This window comes from Schistocerca cancellata, chromosome 5, assembly GCF_023864275.1.
Source record: "Schistocerca cancellata isolate TAMUIC-IGC-003103 chromosome 5, iqSchCanc2.1, whole genome shotgun sequence".
Lineage (NCBI taxonomy): Eukaryota > Metazoa > Arthropoda > Insecta > Orthoptera > Acrididae > Schistocerca > Schistocerca cancellata.
In genome coordinates this window covers 163,155,304-163,170,184 of record NC_064630.1, presented here as the reverse complement: position 1 = coordinate 163,170,184, position 14,881 = coordinate 163,155,304, and the positions used below count along the sequence as shown (strand labels likewise).

The following is a 14,881-nucleotide window of genomic DNA, read 5'->3' as shown; positions in this document are numbered from 1 at the left end:
CCCCCGTGGTGTGTTCCTCGCCCTCACCCTTGCCTTCGGCTCGACTTGGCACAGGGCTCGAAGGACTCGGTCCCTCCAGAGGCCTTCCGCCGCCGCTTTTATTCCATCCTGGCCACGTATCAGGGCTCTGGAATTGTTTACACCGACGGTTCGATGGTTGCTGGTCGTGTCGGGTATGCGCTAACTCTAGGGGATCATTCCGAACAACGGTCCTTGGCGGCTGGCTGCAGCGTTTACACTGCTGAGCTAGTCGCCATCTTTCGAGCCCTAGAGTATATCCGCTCATGCTCAGGTGAGTCCTTCGTTATCTGTAGCGATTCCCTGAGCGGTTTACGAGCTCTCGACCAGTGTTTTCCTCGTTCTCGTCTGGTGATGGCTATCCATGAGTCCCTGCATACTCTTGCGCGTTGCGGCCGCTCTGTGGTCTTTGTGTGGACCCCCGGTCATGTCGGTATCCCGGGCAATGAACATGCTGACCGCCTGGCGAAAGAGGCCACGAGTAAACCATCTCTGGATGTTGGCCTCCCAGAGGCTGATTTGCGGGCAGTCCTCCGCCGAAAAGTTTTTGCGCTTTGGGACGTTGAATGGCGCGATCGGATTACACCCAATAAACTCCGTGCCATTAAGGAGACGACTACTGTGTGGCGGTCCTCCATGCGAGCCAACCGCAGGGACTCAGTCGTCCTTTGTCGGCTCCGCATTGGCCACTCCTGGCTAACACACAGTTATTTACTGCGCCGGGAGGACCCTCCTGTATGTCGCTGCGGGGCGGCTTTGACGGTGGCCCACATTCTGTTGGCCTGCCCCCTTTTAGCTGTGGTCAGGCAGACATTTGCACTGCCTGATACGCTCCCTGCCGTTTTATCTGATGACCCTGTTATGGCTGCCTTAGTTTTACGTTTTATTAGGGCAAGGAGTTTTTATTCTTTCATCTGAGTGTTTCTGATTTATTTTATTTTTTGTGTTGATTCTGGCCTTTGGCCTATGATTTTAAACTGATCTTTTAATGTGTTCCTAAGTGGTTGGCTTTTCCTTTTTTATTTCTATGGTCGGCCAACCACTATCACACTCTGTGTGGTTTTAGTTCGTTTTGTCTTGTCCTTGTCTCCGTTTCTCTTGTTCTGTATCTTCTGTGATCTATTCTGTTCCTCGTTTTTATTCTCTGTGGGTGTTCTTTGTATTTGGAAAAAGGGACCGATGACCGTAGCAGTCTGGTCCCTTTCATCCCCCAAACCAACCAACCAAGCATTTGGAAAGGGCCTTTAACTGTTGAGCCTAAATCGGTAAGTTCTTGCCCATATGAAGGTGAGTGAGGCACTGTCCATGGTTTTAGTATGTACAGAGATTTTCATTGGCATGGGAGGACTACTGCACTGTACCCACATCTGGCTTCTGCAGTGATGAAGACCATAAGTTCATAATAGCCGACACAGGTAGTGCACAACAACTTGTAAATATCAAGTGGATGTTACAAAACCAGAAGCTGCTGAATTATTAACACTTCGTTTCCAATTTCAGTCAATGTGGTCATCAACTGCCAATTTGTATAACAATGGAGAAATGCATGAGACTATCTGATTCTGTACATACAGTGTGTGCTGTGCATACTACACAAATTGCCATCTACTTACATAAGATGTCATTACAAAATATTATATAAGAGTAAAGGAAATTCTTGGATGGTCCAATATGTAAAATAAGGACAGGCAGCCTCTCACCTATAATGGATTGATCCATAAAGCACAGAAACACACAACGGAAAAGTATTCACACTAGATTCCGAGCACTAGCTCTTTTTCTAGCAGTAGTACACATTCATACACAAACACCCAAACAGTCTTGCTATGGCCACAGGAGAGTGTGTTTGGGTGTCTGTGTGGTTGTGTGTGTGAGAATGTGTGTACTGTTGTTGTTGTGGTCTTCAGTCCGAAGACTGGTTTGATGCAGCTCTCCATGCTGCTCTATCCTGTGCAAGCCACTTCATTTCCAAATAAGTACTGCAACCTACATCCTTCTGAATCTGCTTACTGTATTCATCTCTTGATCTCCCTCTACATTTTTTTACCCCTCCCTCACTTGCCTCCAATACAAAACAGGTCTTTCCTTGATGTCTCAGCACATGTCCTATTCAACCGTTCCCTTCTTTTGGTCAAGATGTGCCACAAATTTCTTGTCGTTCCAATTCTGTTCAGTACCCCCTCATTAGTTACATGATTTACCCATCTAATCCTCAACATTCTTCTGTAGCACCATATTTCAAAAGCTTCTATTGTGTTTGTCTGTTTATCATCCATGTTTCACTTCCGTATGTGGCTACACTCCATACATATACTTTCAGAAAAGACTTCCTAACACTTAAATCTGTATTCGATGTTATCAAATTTCTGTTCTTCAGAAAGGCTTTTCTTGCCATTGCCAGTCTACATTTTATATCCTCTCTACTTCGGCCATCATCAGTTGTTTTGTTGCTGCCCAAATAGCAAAACGCACTTACTACTTTACGTGTCTCATTTCCTAATATAATTCCCTTAGTGTCATCTGAATTAATTCGACTGCATTGCATTAGCCTTGTTTTGCTTTTGTTGATGTTCATCTTGTATAAAGATAATGTCCATTCTGTTCATCTGCCCTCCTAAGTCCTTTGCTGTGTCTGACAGAATTACATCGTCATCAGAAAACCTCAAAGTTTTTATTTATTTTCCCTGAACTTTAATTCTTACTCCTTTTTTTTTTTTTAATTTCCTTTACTGTTTGTTCAATGTACAGGATGAATAGCATTAGGGATAGGCTACAACCCTGTCCCTGTTTCACACTCCCTTCTCAACCACTGCATCCCTTTCTTGCCCCTTGACTCTTATAACTGCCATCTTGTTTCTGTACAAGTTGTAAATAACCTTTCGCTCCCTGTATTGTATTCCTGTTACCTTCATAATTTAAAAGTGAGTATTCCAGTCAACAATTTCAAAAGCTTTCTCTAAGTCAACCTGTCTTCTAAGATAAGTCGTAGGGTCGATGTTGCCTCGCATGTTCCTAAATTTCTCTGGGAATCCAAACCGTTCTTCTCAGAGGTCAGATTCTACCAGATTTTCCATTCATCTGTAAAGAATTTGTATTAGTATCATGCAGCCATGACTTATTAAACTGATAGTTCAAGCAACTGCTTTTTTTTAACTTGGAATTATAACATTATTCTGGATGTCGGAGGGGAAGAGTTTTGTCATGACTGGCTCTCCCAAGAGCATCAGTAGTTCTGATAGAATGGAGCCTTGTTTTGACTTAGATCTTAGAGAGCCCCATCAAATTCTTCTCACAGGATCATATCTTCCATTTCATCTCCATCTACATCCACTTACCTTTATATAATATTATCTTCAAGTTTATCTCCCTTGTATGGACCCTCTGTGTACTCCTTCCACCTTTCAGCTTCCCCTTCTTTGCTTAGGACTGGTTTTCCATCTGAGCTCACGATGTTCATACAGCTGCTTCTCTTTTTCACAAAGGCCTCTTTAATTTTCCTGTAGGCAGTATCTACTTTTTCCCTAGTGAAATATGTTTCTAAATCATTACATTTGTCCTGTAACAGTTCCTGCTTCACTGTTTTGCTCTTGCTGTCAATCTCACTTTTTAAACATTTGTATTCACTTGTTTCATTTGCTGTATTTTTATATTTTTTCCTTTCATCAATTAAATTCAATAACTCTTGTGTTAACCAAGAATTTCCACTAGGCCTTGTCTTTTTACCTATTTGATCCTCTGCTGCGTTTACTATTTCATCTTGTAAAACTACCCATTTGTCTTCTACTGTATTCCTTTCCCCTGTAGTAGTCAATCATTGTCTAATGATCACTTTGAAACTTTTGGCAACCTGTACTTCTTTCAGCTTATCCAGGTACTATCTCATTAATTTCCTATCTTTTTGCAATTTCTTCAGTTTTAATCTACAGTTCAAAAATAATAAATTGTGGTCAGAGTCCACAACTGCCCATGGAAATGTCTTACAATTTAAAACCTGGTTCCTAAATATGTCTTACCATTATATAATCTATTGGAACCTTCCAGTGTCTCCAGGCCTCTTCCAAGTATACAACCTTCTTTCATGATTCTTAAACGAAGTGTTAGCTATGATTAAGTTATGTTCTGTGCAGAACTCTACCAGGTGGCTTCGTCTTTCATTCCTCTCCCCGAGTCCATATGCACCTTCTATTTTTCCTTACTTTCCTTTTCCTACTATGAATTCCAGTCCCCCGTCTCAATTACATTTTCATCTCCTTTAACTATCTGAATAATTTCTTTTATTTTGTCATACATTTCTTCTGTCTCTTTATCTTCAATGGAGCTAGTTTGCATATGAACTTGTACTACAGTGGTAGACATGGGCTTCATGTCTGTTTTGACTACAATAAAGCATTCACTATGCTGTTCATAGTTGCTTACCCGCATTTCTGTTTTGTTATCCATTACTAAACCCAGTCCTGTGGTACCCCTATTTGACTGTGTGTGTATTTATAATCCTGTATTCACCTGACCAGAAGTTCTGTTCTCCTGCCACTGAACTTCACTAATCCCTACTGCATGCAACATCAACCTTTCCATTACTGTTTTTAAATTTTCTGACCTACCTGACCGATTAAGGAATCTAAAATTCCACACTCCAATCTGTAGAATGCCAGTTTTGTTTCCCCCTGATGATTACATCCCTCCTGAGTAGTCCCCACTCGAAGATCCAAATGGGAGACTATTTTGCCTCCTGAATAATTTACCGAAGAGGATGCCATCATCATTTAACCATACAATAGACCTGCATGCCTTGGAAAAAAATACGGCTGTAGTTTCCCGTTCCTTTCAGCTGTTCACATTACCAGCACAGCAAAGCCTTTTTGAATGATGTTACAAGGCCAGATCAGTCAATCATCCAGACTGTTGCCCCACAGTTACTGAAAAGGCTGCTGCCCCTCCTCAGGACCCACACATTTGTCTGGCTTCTCAGCAGATACCTCTCCGTTGTGGTTGCACCTGCGGTATGGCTATCTGTATTGCTAAGGCGTGCAAGCCACTCCACCGATGGCACTACTACTATTGCTAGAAAAAGAGCTAATGTTCAAAGAGTAGTAAGAATGTTGTTTTCTGTTATGTGTTTCTGTTCTCCATGCATTGATTTGCTGTAGGTGAGTTTCTGTCTTTTGTAGAGTACTGTATTTTTGTAGAGTACTATAATTAGTCAGTTACAAAACCTTAGCAGTGATAATTATAATTATCAAAATCTGATATTAGCTCATGGAATATGAGTAATTGTTTCTGTTGGTATATTTTTATAGGATGTGTTGTAATTTTAGGGATTTTACGGGGCAGTTCAAATCAAAATGTGTCTAGTAAAGCTTTACTTGGGTACAATATTATGAAAAATAAATTTTGCTACTCACCATATAGAGGAGATGTTGAGTTCCACACACACACACACACACACACACACACACACACACACACACAACAAAAAGACTGATAAACATGTGAGCTTTTGGCCAAAAAGCCTCCTTCTAAAGTAGACAACACACACAGTCATGATAGTATAGCTTGCACACACAGACCACAGAACACTGTTTCTGACCACTTGAGGCCACATTGCCAGCAGCTGCACATGATGGGAGAAGCTGATTTTTGGGGGGGGGGGGGTGGTAAGGAGGAGGCTGTGGTGGGAAGGGGGAGGGTTAGCAGGGTAGGAGTGGAGGATGGTAAACTGCTGCTTGTGGTAGCATGCTGGGGACATGGTGGAGTCAGAGTAGATGCAGGCAGGAGCTTAAAAAGCTGGAGCCCGAGGGGTGGGGGTGGGGGTGAAAAAGGAGAGAAGTAGAAGAGGGAAAAAAATTCTGTGGATGTGATGGTGGAATAGAATGTTGTGTAGTGCTGGAGTGGGAGCAGTGGAAGGGGATAGGAAAGTGAAGGACTTGCATTAATGAAGGTTGAGGCCAGAGGGGTTACTAGAACATTGGATATCACATTCTCCACTAGGGTTTTGCTACATCTCGTCGTGCCTTGAAATTAGGAATATCGCGCCAACTATCCTCTCACCAGCCACTCCCTGAGCCAGTGCAATATCCTCATCCAGCTCTTTTCCAAACATGCTTCCAACTCCTTGTCTCATTCCTCACATCCCTGTTATAGACCTAGATGCAAGATCTGTCCCATACATTCTCCCACCACAAACTACCCCAGTCCAGTCACAAGCATCACCTATCCAATCAGAAGCAGTCATGTGATCTACAAGCTAAATTACAACCACTGTGTTGCATTCTATGTGGGCAGGACAACCAACTAGATTATTGATTGCATGAATGACCACCAATAAACTGTGGTCAAGAGACAGCTGGACCACCCAGTTACTGAGCATACTGCCCACCAAAATGTTCTTCAGTTCAATGACTTCTTCACAGCCTGCACCATCTAGATCCTTCCTACCAACACCACCTTTTTTTTTAATTGCATAGGAGGAAACTTTTCCTGCAGTAAAGTCTGTGCTCCCATAACCTTCCTGTCCTCAATGGCCTCAGCCTTTGTTAGTGCCTGTGCTTCACCCCTCCCTGTTCTCACTTCACCATTATATAGCTTTCCATTCCACCAAAGCACCTGCTGGTTGTCTTCTTTCTTCTTCCTCTCCTCTAATTCTCTCCTTCAAACCCGCCCCCCCCCCCCTCCCCAACATTTCCACTGCATCTTGCTGTCCTATCTTTTCCTCCACCATGTCCCTGCATACTCCTACAAACAGCACTTTACCGTTCTCCACCCCTACCCCCCCCCCCCCTGCCCCGGTCTCCTTAACCCTACCACTCCATCAGTGGCAAGAGACAGTAGACTGTGTGCGTGCGTGCACACAACAGCCTAGGAGGCAGCCTTTTGACCAAAAGCTCAAGTGTTTAGCAGTCTCTTTGTTGTACTTGACTGAGACTCGACATGTTTATATCACAGGGAATATAGATTCTATGTGCATGTTATGGATGCTTTGTGTTTTATGCATGATTATTTATTATATGTCGAGGTAGTGTGTATACACAGTTACTCTGTGCTTGAATATCGAAAATTAGTTCTCCCCCGTAGAATCGTGTATAACCTGTACATAAATCAACAACCTAAAGCATCCCTTCATTTATTCATTATGCACCATGTGTTTATGCTTCTATAAAGATAGGTTTTTGTACTACAGTAACATGTGTAACACATTGGTGTATGCCAGTGATGATATAATTGTTCCTTACAGTGACAGGTAAAGCTGTACATATACTTCTTCCACATATGTTTCGTGAGTAGGTACAAAAGAAATTGTGTGCTGTGTCAGAAACGTGTGTAAGATATTCAACAGTAAGTAAGATAGTTGATGGATTCCCAAAGTTAAAGTTTCATAATTGATGGAATAGTATTACCAATATTAAATAGATTATAATAGCATTTTATGGATGACAGGCATGATATTTTGTGCTATTACTTGCACCAGGTATATTGTGCTTGCTTTAAAATAGTTGAATCTTCCATAAAAATGTATGTCTGGAGTAAGTCATTTTAGGGATGATTGTAAATCAAAATAGGGTATCAAGTTGTGTGAAATTTAGTGCTATAGAAAGATGTTAAAAAAAAAGGTGAGCTACTTGAAGAGATTTGGAAGAGTAGGGAAAAAAGTGGTCTATGTGAAGCCCATATCAAAACAAGTTAATTGAACATTTGTTATAAAAATCCAGGAAATTCACAAATGGTTAATTGGGTACTATACCCCCGCCGGCGAAACATTGCACTTGGCAGTTCGCTTTTTGTCTAGTTAGGTTGGCTATACTGTAATAGCAATGTTGCAACAGCAGCCTCTATACACACAGCAGACGATACAGTTTTCCGTCCCGTCTCGTAAATGCAAGCGATTGAGCAATTACAGTGTATATAAAAACTCGTTTTTAGTTGTACTACAATGACAGGAAGTAAACAACCGTATAATAATGCATGTAAAAGCATAAAAATGCGCAGCCTTTCGATAATGGAGCAAAGAAATACAAAAAACAAGCATCTGACGACTGGTACTTTAAAATCAATAATGTACGTAGTTTACAAAATAAATAATAACCGAGATTGCAATAAATAACCAATATTAGTAATTTTTCACTCACCAATTTACAGCGATAATGGCGCAATTCCATCCAGCTCGCCATCGTCACTATTGCCTGATTCATCGCCAAAACCGTCTTCATCATCGTCGTCAGCAAGACAAATCATTAATTGTTCATGGCCACTGATAATGCCTTCTATTGTCTGTGCTGCTCGTATAAGCTTCTCGACGTGCTCTACTTTTTTTCTCCATCAGGCTGCATCCACAGTCACAAGAGCTTCACGCAACAGCTTTTCCACCTCTGTTATTGTAAAGGACTTGTTGTTGTTCCTTACATACATTTTTACGTCACTCGATATTAACTCAATAGGGTTGAAATGGCAGTGATATGGTGGCAGCCTTATTACAGTATGACCTTGCTCCTTGGCAATTTTGTCTACTACATATGTAGGTGTCGTAGGCTTATTTTCTTTAACAAGAGAATATAGTAGAACCTTTGTCATACTCATATCCACTGCAATATTTCGAGCCTGTAACCACTGCACCATAACTTCTTTCTGATCATTTGTGGTTGGGGCTTTGTTCTGTATCACCGAATGATATGGAGCATTGTCCATTACAATTGCTGTAGGGACAGGAAATTGTTTTAAAAGGTTCCTGAACCACTCAACAAATCGTGTGTGATCCATATCTTCATGGTAATCACCAGTCTTTTTTGATCTAAAAACTGTCAGGGACAAAAGCACTGGAGGAGCCTTCATGGACCACAATTAATCTAGCTCCTCTTCCCGTCGGCTGATGGCCACTACTGCTGGGTGTTATATCCGTCCAACATTTACTGACAGCTTCCCTGGCATTAACCCACGTTTCGTCTAGCCAAATTATGGAGTGAATGTCTCTGCCCACAATTTTGTGCAAGAAAATGCTACGAGCGGTAACAATATGTGCCCTCTCTAACAGTACTTTGTGTCCATCTAGTGTTTTGTAACGGAAACCCATGTTTTTTAGCACAATTTTTAGTGATGTTTTACCACCCCTCAAGAGTTCACTTTCTTTAAAGAGATTAATAACTTAGCTACAGTCGGATACTCTTTTCTGCTGTAGTAAGCATAAACATGCCTACGAATTGCATCAGTCTGGAAAGAATCTGAATCTGTGATAGGACTAGGCCGCTTTTTCTTCTTTCCTGGGGTTGATCCAGACAGCTCGGAGTCATTACGGCTCACTTCAGTATCTTCCAAGTTTTGTAGTAATACTCCCTTACTTACTACGGTTCTAGCACTAATACCAAGAGTTTTCAACGTACGTTCCACCACTTTGTCGGCAGGAATTGATGGCTGTCCATGAATGCTTACATAGTTTTTCTCCTGCTCGTAAAACTCAAGAGTTGTGTGTAGTAACTCCAGCGCGTGGCTGTTTAGCGGCACCCCTCGATGCAAAGGATTGTCACTAGGTGAACGAAGTCTTTTCGGTGCATTTTCCAAGTATGTATACTCACAACATAACAAAAGTCACAACGATATAGCACACAGTACAACAAAAACACGCGGTAAACAACATACAATTCACGTTGTATACACATTCACTAAACAAAGCCGGCAACGCGGGTACTTTGACGTCACAGCACGTGAATAACAGCAGTGCTCACTGCGCTGTGATTGGCTGGTGCCCCACGCTGAACACCTAGCGCCTATCGTTCTTCACTTGTTACTCTGCCAACTTGATACGCAAACGTCAAGTGCAATGTTTCAGCGGCCCGGGTATAGGTAGGTTATTTGTGTAATTATGGTAGGGAGAAATAGGAACTGGCATCAAACTAGTCTAAAGACTGAAAACCAAAACAAGGTCTTGTGCCCCTTGAGTGATGCAGTAACTAATAACAGGGGCTTGAAGCTGAGAGGATGGATCCATACTTAGAAACTTATACTTAGAAATTTCAACAGAGAACACATTAAGAAATGTGTGATATGTTGTGTGTCAGAATATTTTGTAATAGTTACATAACAGAGCACAGGAATCCTCTGGGATTCACAGATTTTTAGAACTTTTGACTCAGTTTTCATAAAATCTATACAAAGAGCTCTTTAGAAACAAGGCATTGCTTCATCCTGTTTTGGTTCACCAAAAAATATACACAGTCTACTTTAAACATCATCAGCGTAGTGAGTACCTGACAGATGAAAGTAGTCAGTCAAAGAGAGTCCATGTGCCCAAAACTTTCTTCAGAAGCCATAGAGGATGGTTTCTGTGAAAAAGAAATATATGTTAAATGAATATACCTGAACCACCTTCATTTTGCTGACATCATAGAACTGTTTGCTCTTGTTGTTGGTAAAATTAAAAAGTGATTTAAAGGATGTGAAATTAGGCTTGAAAATTGAGGTTCATAAGGCTAAGAAAATGTACATTGAAAACAGAATTGTAAAAATTAACGACAAAGTCATTAAACAAGTTGATGAGGTTTTTTGATAGGACATAGAGCAGAAGAAATTAGCAGAAGAGTAAATGTGGACTTGGAGTGTTTGTGGTAAACTAAATAGTTCTCAAAAACAAACTTTGTTGTGTCTGAAATGGACAAATGGCAGTGTTACATGGTCTTGCAGTGCAAAAAACTGAGAATCTCTCAGTGAGAAATGGAGAGATAGATGTTTAGAATTAAGAGGAGAAACAGGAATCCAAATATATTGAGAAGAGAATGAGTTGAAATGGAAGACTCAATTGTTGTGACTATAACTCTTACACCTGGTGTGCAAGATGTATGAGACAGGGGAAATACCCTTACACTTATAGAAGAATATAACAATTCAAATTCCAAAGAAAGCATGTACTGACAGGTGTGTGAATTACTGAACTATCAGTTTAATAAGTCATGGTTGCAAAATATGAACACGAATTCTATACAGACGAGTGGAAAAGCTGTTAGAAGCTGACCTCTGGGGAAGATCAGTTTGGATTCTGTAGGAACACAGGAGGCAATACTGACCCTACAACTTGTCTTAGAAGAGATGTTAAGGAAAGGCAAACCTACATTTATAGCTTTTATAGACTTAGAGAAAGCTTTTGACAATGTTGGCTGGAATACTCTTTCAACTTCTGAAGGGGCAGGGGTAAAATATAGGGAGCAAAAGGCTATTTACAATTTGTACAGGAACCAGATGGCAATTATAAGAGTTGAGGGGCACAGAAGGGAAGCAGTGGTTGAGAACAGATTGAGACAGCGTTGTAGCCTGTCCCTGATGTTATTAGATCTGTATATTGAGCAAGTAGTAAAGGGAACAAACAAACAAACAAACAAACAAACAAACAAACAAAAATTTGGAGTAGGAATTAAAATCCAGGGAGAAGAAATAAAAATGTTGAGTTTTGCTGATGACATTGTAATTCTGTCAGTGAAGGACTTGGAGGAGCAGTTGAACGGAATGTACAGTATCCTGAAAGGAGGATATAAGATGAACAGCAACAAAAGAAAAATGAAGATAATGGGATGTAGTTAAATTAAATCAGGTGATGCTGAGGGAATCAGTTTAGGAAATGAGACAATTAAACTAGTAGATGAGTTTTGCTACCTGGCCAATAAAATAACTGACAATGATTGAAGTAGAGAGGATGTAAAATATAGACTGGTGAAGGCAAGGAAAGTGTCAGGAAGGCTTTCCTGAAAGTACTTGTTTGGAGTGTAGCCATGTATGGAAGTGAAACATGGATGATAAATAATTAAGACAAGAAGAGAATTGAAATGTGGTTGCTACAGAAGAATGCTGAAGATTAGGTGGGTAGATCACGTAACTAATGATGAGGTACTGAATATAATTGGGGAGAAGAGGAATTTGCGGCACAATTACTAGAAGAAGGGATCGGTTTGTAGGACACGTTGTGAAGCCTCAACGGGTCACCATTTTAGTATTGGGGGAAGCATGCAGGGTAAAAATCGTAGAGGAAGACCAAGAGATGAACATACTAAGCAGCTTCAGAAGGATGTAGGTTGCAGTACTTACTCAGAATGAAGAGGCTTGCACTGGATAGAGTAGCATGGAGAGTTGCATCATACCAGTCTTCGGACTGAAGACCACAACAAACAACAAAATGTAATGAAAGTGAGGTGGACGGCATGTATAGCCAGGCAGGCTGGTGGACAATCTGCCAATGAAGTACTCCGTAGGATTGCAAGAGATAAGAAATGATAGAGGAGCCAACATACTGGAAAATGACTAACTGATATTAGAAAACATGTGGTGAATGTATATGGCTTAATACAGTGATTCAGCAAGTCTGATGGAGGCCTTTATTTAACAGTAAATGACAAATGGGTGGTACAATGACAGTGATGAAGATGAGATTGATAAACTTGGAAATAAATGATGCAGTATGGTTCATCCAAGGAGGACATACAATCATTTAAGCGTGGTGGGTGGTTGTGGGGGGTTAGAGGTGGGAGGGGCAGAGGGCAGCAAAAATTTTTGATAAAAATAAATGTACTCATTAAAATTAATTTTATAGTGTGTTTAAGATATTAATTATTAATGACTTCAGTTATCAGTAATGAGGTTTTTTCTTAAAATATTTAGTGATCATTAAGTGGTTCTTTTTCAGATTTCAGAGCAGGAGGGAAAGGTCTGGATAAGTGCTGGTGCAAGTTATGCTCTCACATCTCTTATTCCTGATAAGAAACGTGTATCAGAAGCAACACCTATTGCACTCATGAAAGCTATCAAGAATAATGTTGAAATCCAAGGTACTTCCGTACTGTATTTAGTCTGCACATTACCTGTGTGCTTGCAGTTTTATAATATTGTGTTTGAAATAGTACAGCTTGAGGAATTCTTGTCTAGTTGTCTACTCGGACAAAGAGAAAGTATGTAGAATTAATGAGATGATAAATCACACACACACACACACACACACACACACACACACACACACACACACACACCACTTATTATGCATAAACCAAGAAACTGAATGAAGCTCTTAACTGCACTAATTATATATCATCAACAAGAATGACTTTCATAGATAGTCTGCTGCCAGTCTGACATGGCTGAAATCTATGCCATGCACTCCTCCAATCACAACACATAACTTGGTGTGAATCTCTTCACCATGTATTCATGCCATTTGACAAAGCTGTATGTATTATTTGGAAACATTTGTATACATAACTTGGTCTCTGTTTACGCACCAAAAATAATGTATGCATAGCAGTTTCGGTTTGGCCATTATCTATCAACAGGCTGGTTTGGTTTCTTAGACTTCAGGTAACAATAAAGGAAACAATTCAGTAATGTTGCACAACTACGTTATTATTATTACTATACACATAATAGACCCTTTGTGGATAATGTGAAGCATCTACAGTTCTTCCTGCAGTTTTTCCATTAGACTTTCATTTTCTTGCTCATGGCTTTCTTTCTTTCTTTCTTTCTTTCATCTGTCCACTTTGTACCAGTCTTTTTGGCTTTTGTCTCCGGCTGGACTTCCCACTTGTCTATTTTGCTTCTGTAGATGTTATAGTCTGCAGTGTCCTGAATGGTGAGTTGAGCATCAGTAAGGTCTCTTTGTACTTGCTCGGCCCATGATGTACCTTTAAGATTTTCAGTGGCTGTGAGTATCTGGTGTGTGTGTGTGTGTCTATACTCAAGGAGTCTGTGTATGTGTCCATAGAATTTAAGGCATCTTTTTCTAATGTCAGCAGCAATATTTGAAATTTACTCTGTAGTTTTGTTGGTTTGCAGTCTATATCCAGCTTCAATTTTTCGTGGTCCAAAGATTTTCCTGATGATCTTCTCGTTCTTCTGTTTGTAGATTTTGTAGTAGCATCTTGTTATGGAGTGACAAGGTTCCTGCTGTGTATAGCACCTCAGATTTAATGACAGAGCTGTAGTGCCTGATTTTTGCATGCATGGACATGCACTTTTTGTTGTGAAGTTGGTGTGTTGGACCATAGGCTCTCTTCAGTTTCTGTGCTCGAATTTTTTTCCTAGTCCAATTGGTTCCAAAATTTCCCCCAGGTATTTAAAATGTGGAACTCTGTTTATCTGTCCATATTTTGTGGTGAGATTCTGTATGTTTAAGAGTGTGCACATAAATTCCGTTTTCTCCAAAGAAATTTGCGCATTCCTTTAGTGTTTCTATTTAGTATAGTGCATGTTGTTCATTGTCTGTCAAAACTGCAAGGTCATCGATCTCAAAACATTCTGAGATTTCCCCCATAAATTTTACTTTAGAGGTTGTGTTGGAGAGTGTCAGTTTAATGAGCTTATGTGTTTTCTGCTCAAGTCAGAGTTCTATTAGAGTGCTGACAAGGGATTTATGGTATGGTCAACTGATTCATACTCATATTTTATTTATTTATTTGGTGGTGTTAGTCCATTGTTATACAGTCTAAGACAGGGAAGAAAAAAGATGCACCATGAAGGAGTTATGCAAATTGTTAACAAATTGGTATTCGTACAGGTATTGATGGAAAATGCAAAACTGTAAGTTTTGATGGCCAGTGGATAAAAGTGTGATGCCACAGTGCAGTCTCACCAGACAGCTGGCAAGTATAGTAAATATGTCAATACCAGGGCACAGAGTGTTTGCGAATTTCATTCTGTGTGTTCAGTTGCACAGTAAGTGTGCCTTACAGATAGGGTGTGTTGACAATATAAGCAGATGTTAAGCAGATGTCAGCATTTGTAGTAGAGGATGTGTAGTTGGGATCAAAGAAACCAGTTGGAGTAATTGGTGAATCAGTACATTTGAATAGCAGTGATGCCACTATTCAATGATGTTCGCCGGAATGGGTGAACCATATCTGAA

The 14,881-nt window shown here is 40.4% G+C and overlaps 1 protein-coding gene across 2 annotated transcripts in view; it reads left to right on the top strand.

Annotated features, from left to right (window-relative positions):
- The window catches only part of LOC126187664 (xaa-Pro aminopeptidase 1), a 160,621-nt gene that overhangs the window by 98,132 nt on the left and 47,608 nt on the right, over nt 1-14,881 (top strand). For both annotated transcript variants that reach the window (XM_049928890.1, XM_049928889.1), the window contains exon 7: nt 12,671-12,812. In XM_049928890.1, the coding sequence (XP_049784847.1) occupies nt 12,671-12,812 (142 nt within the window). The remainder of the gene's footprint in view (nt 1-12,670; nt 12,813-14,881) is intronic.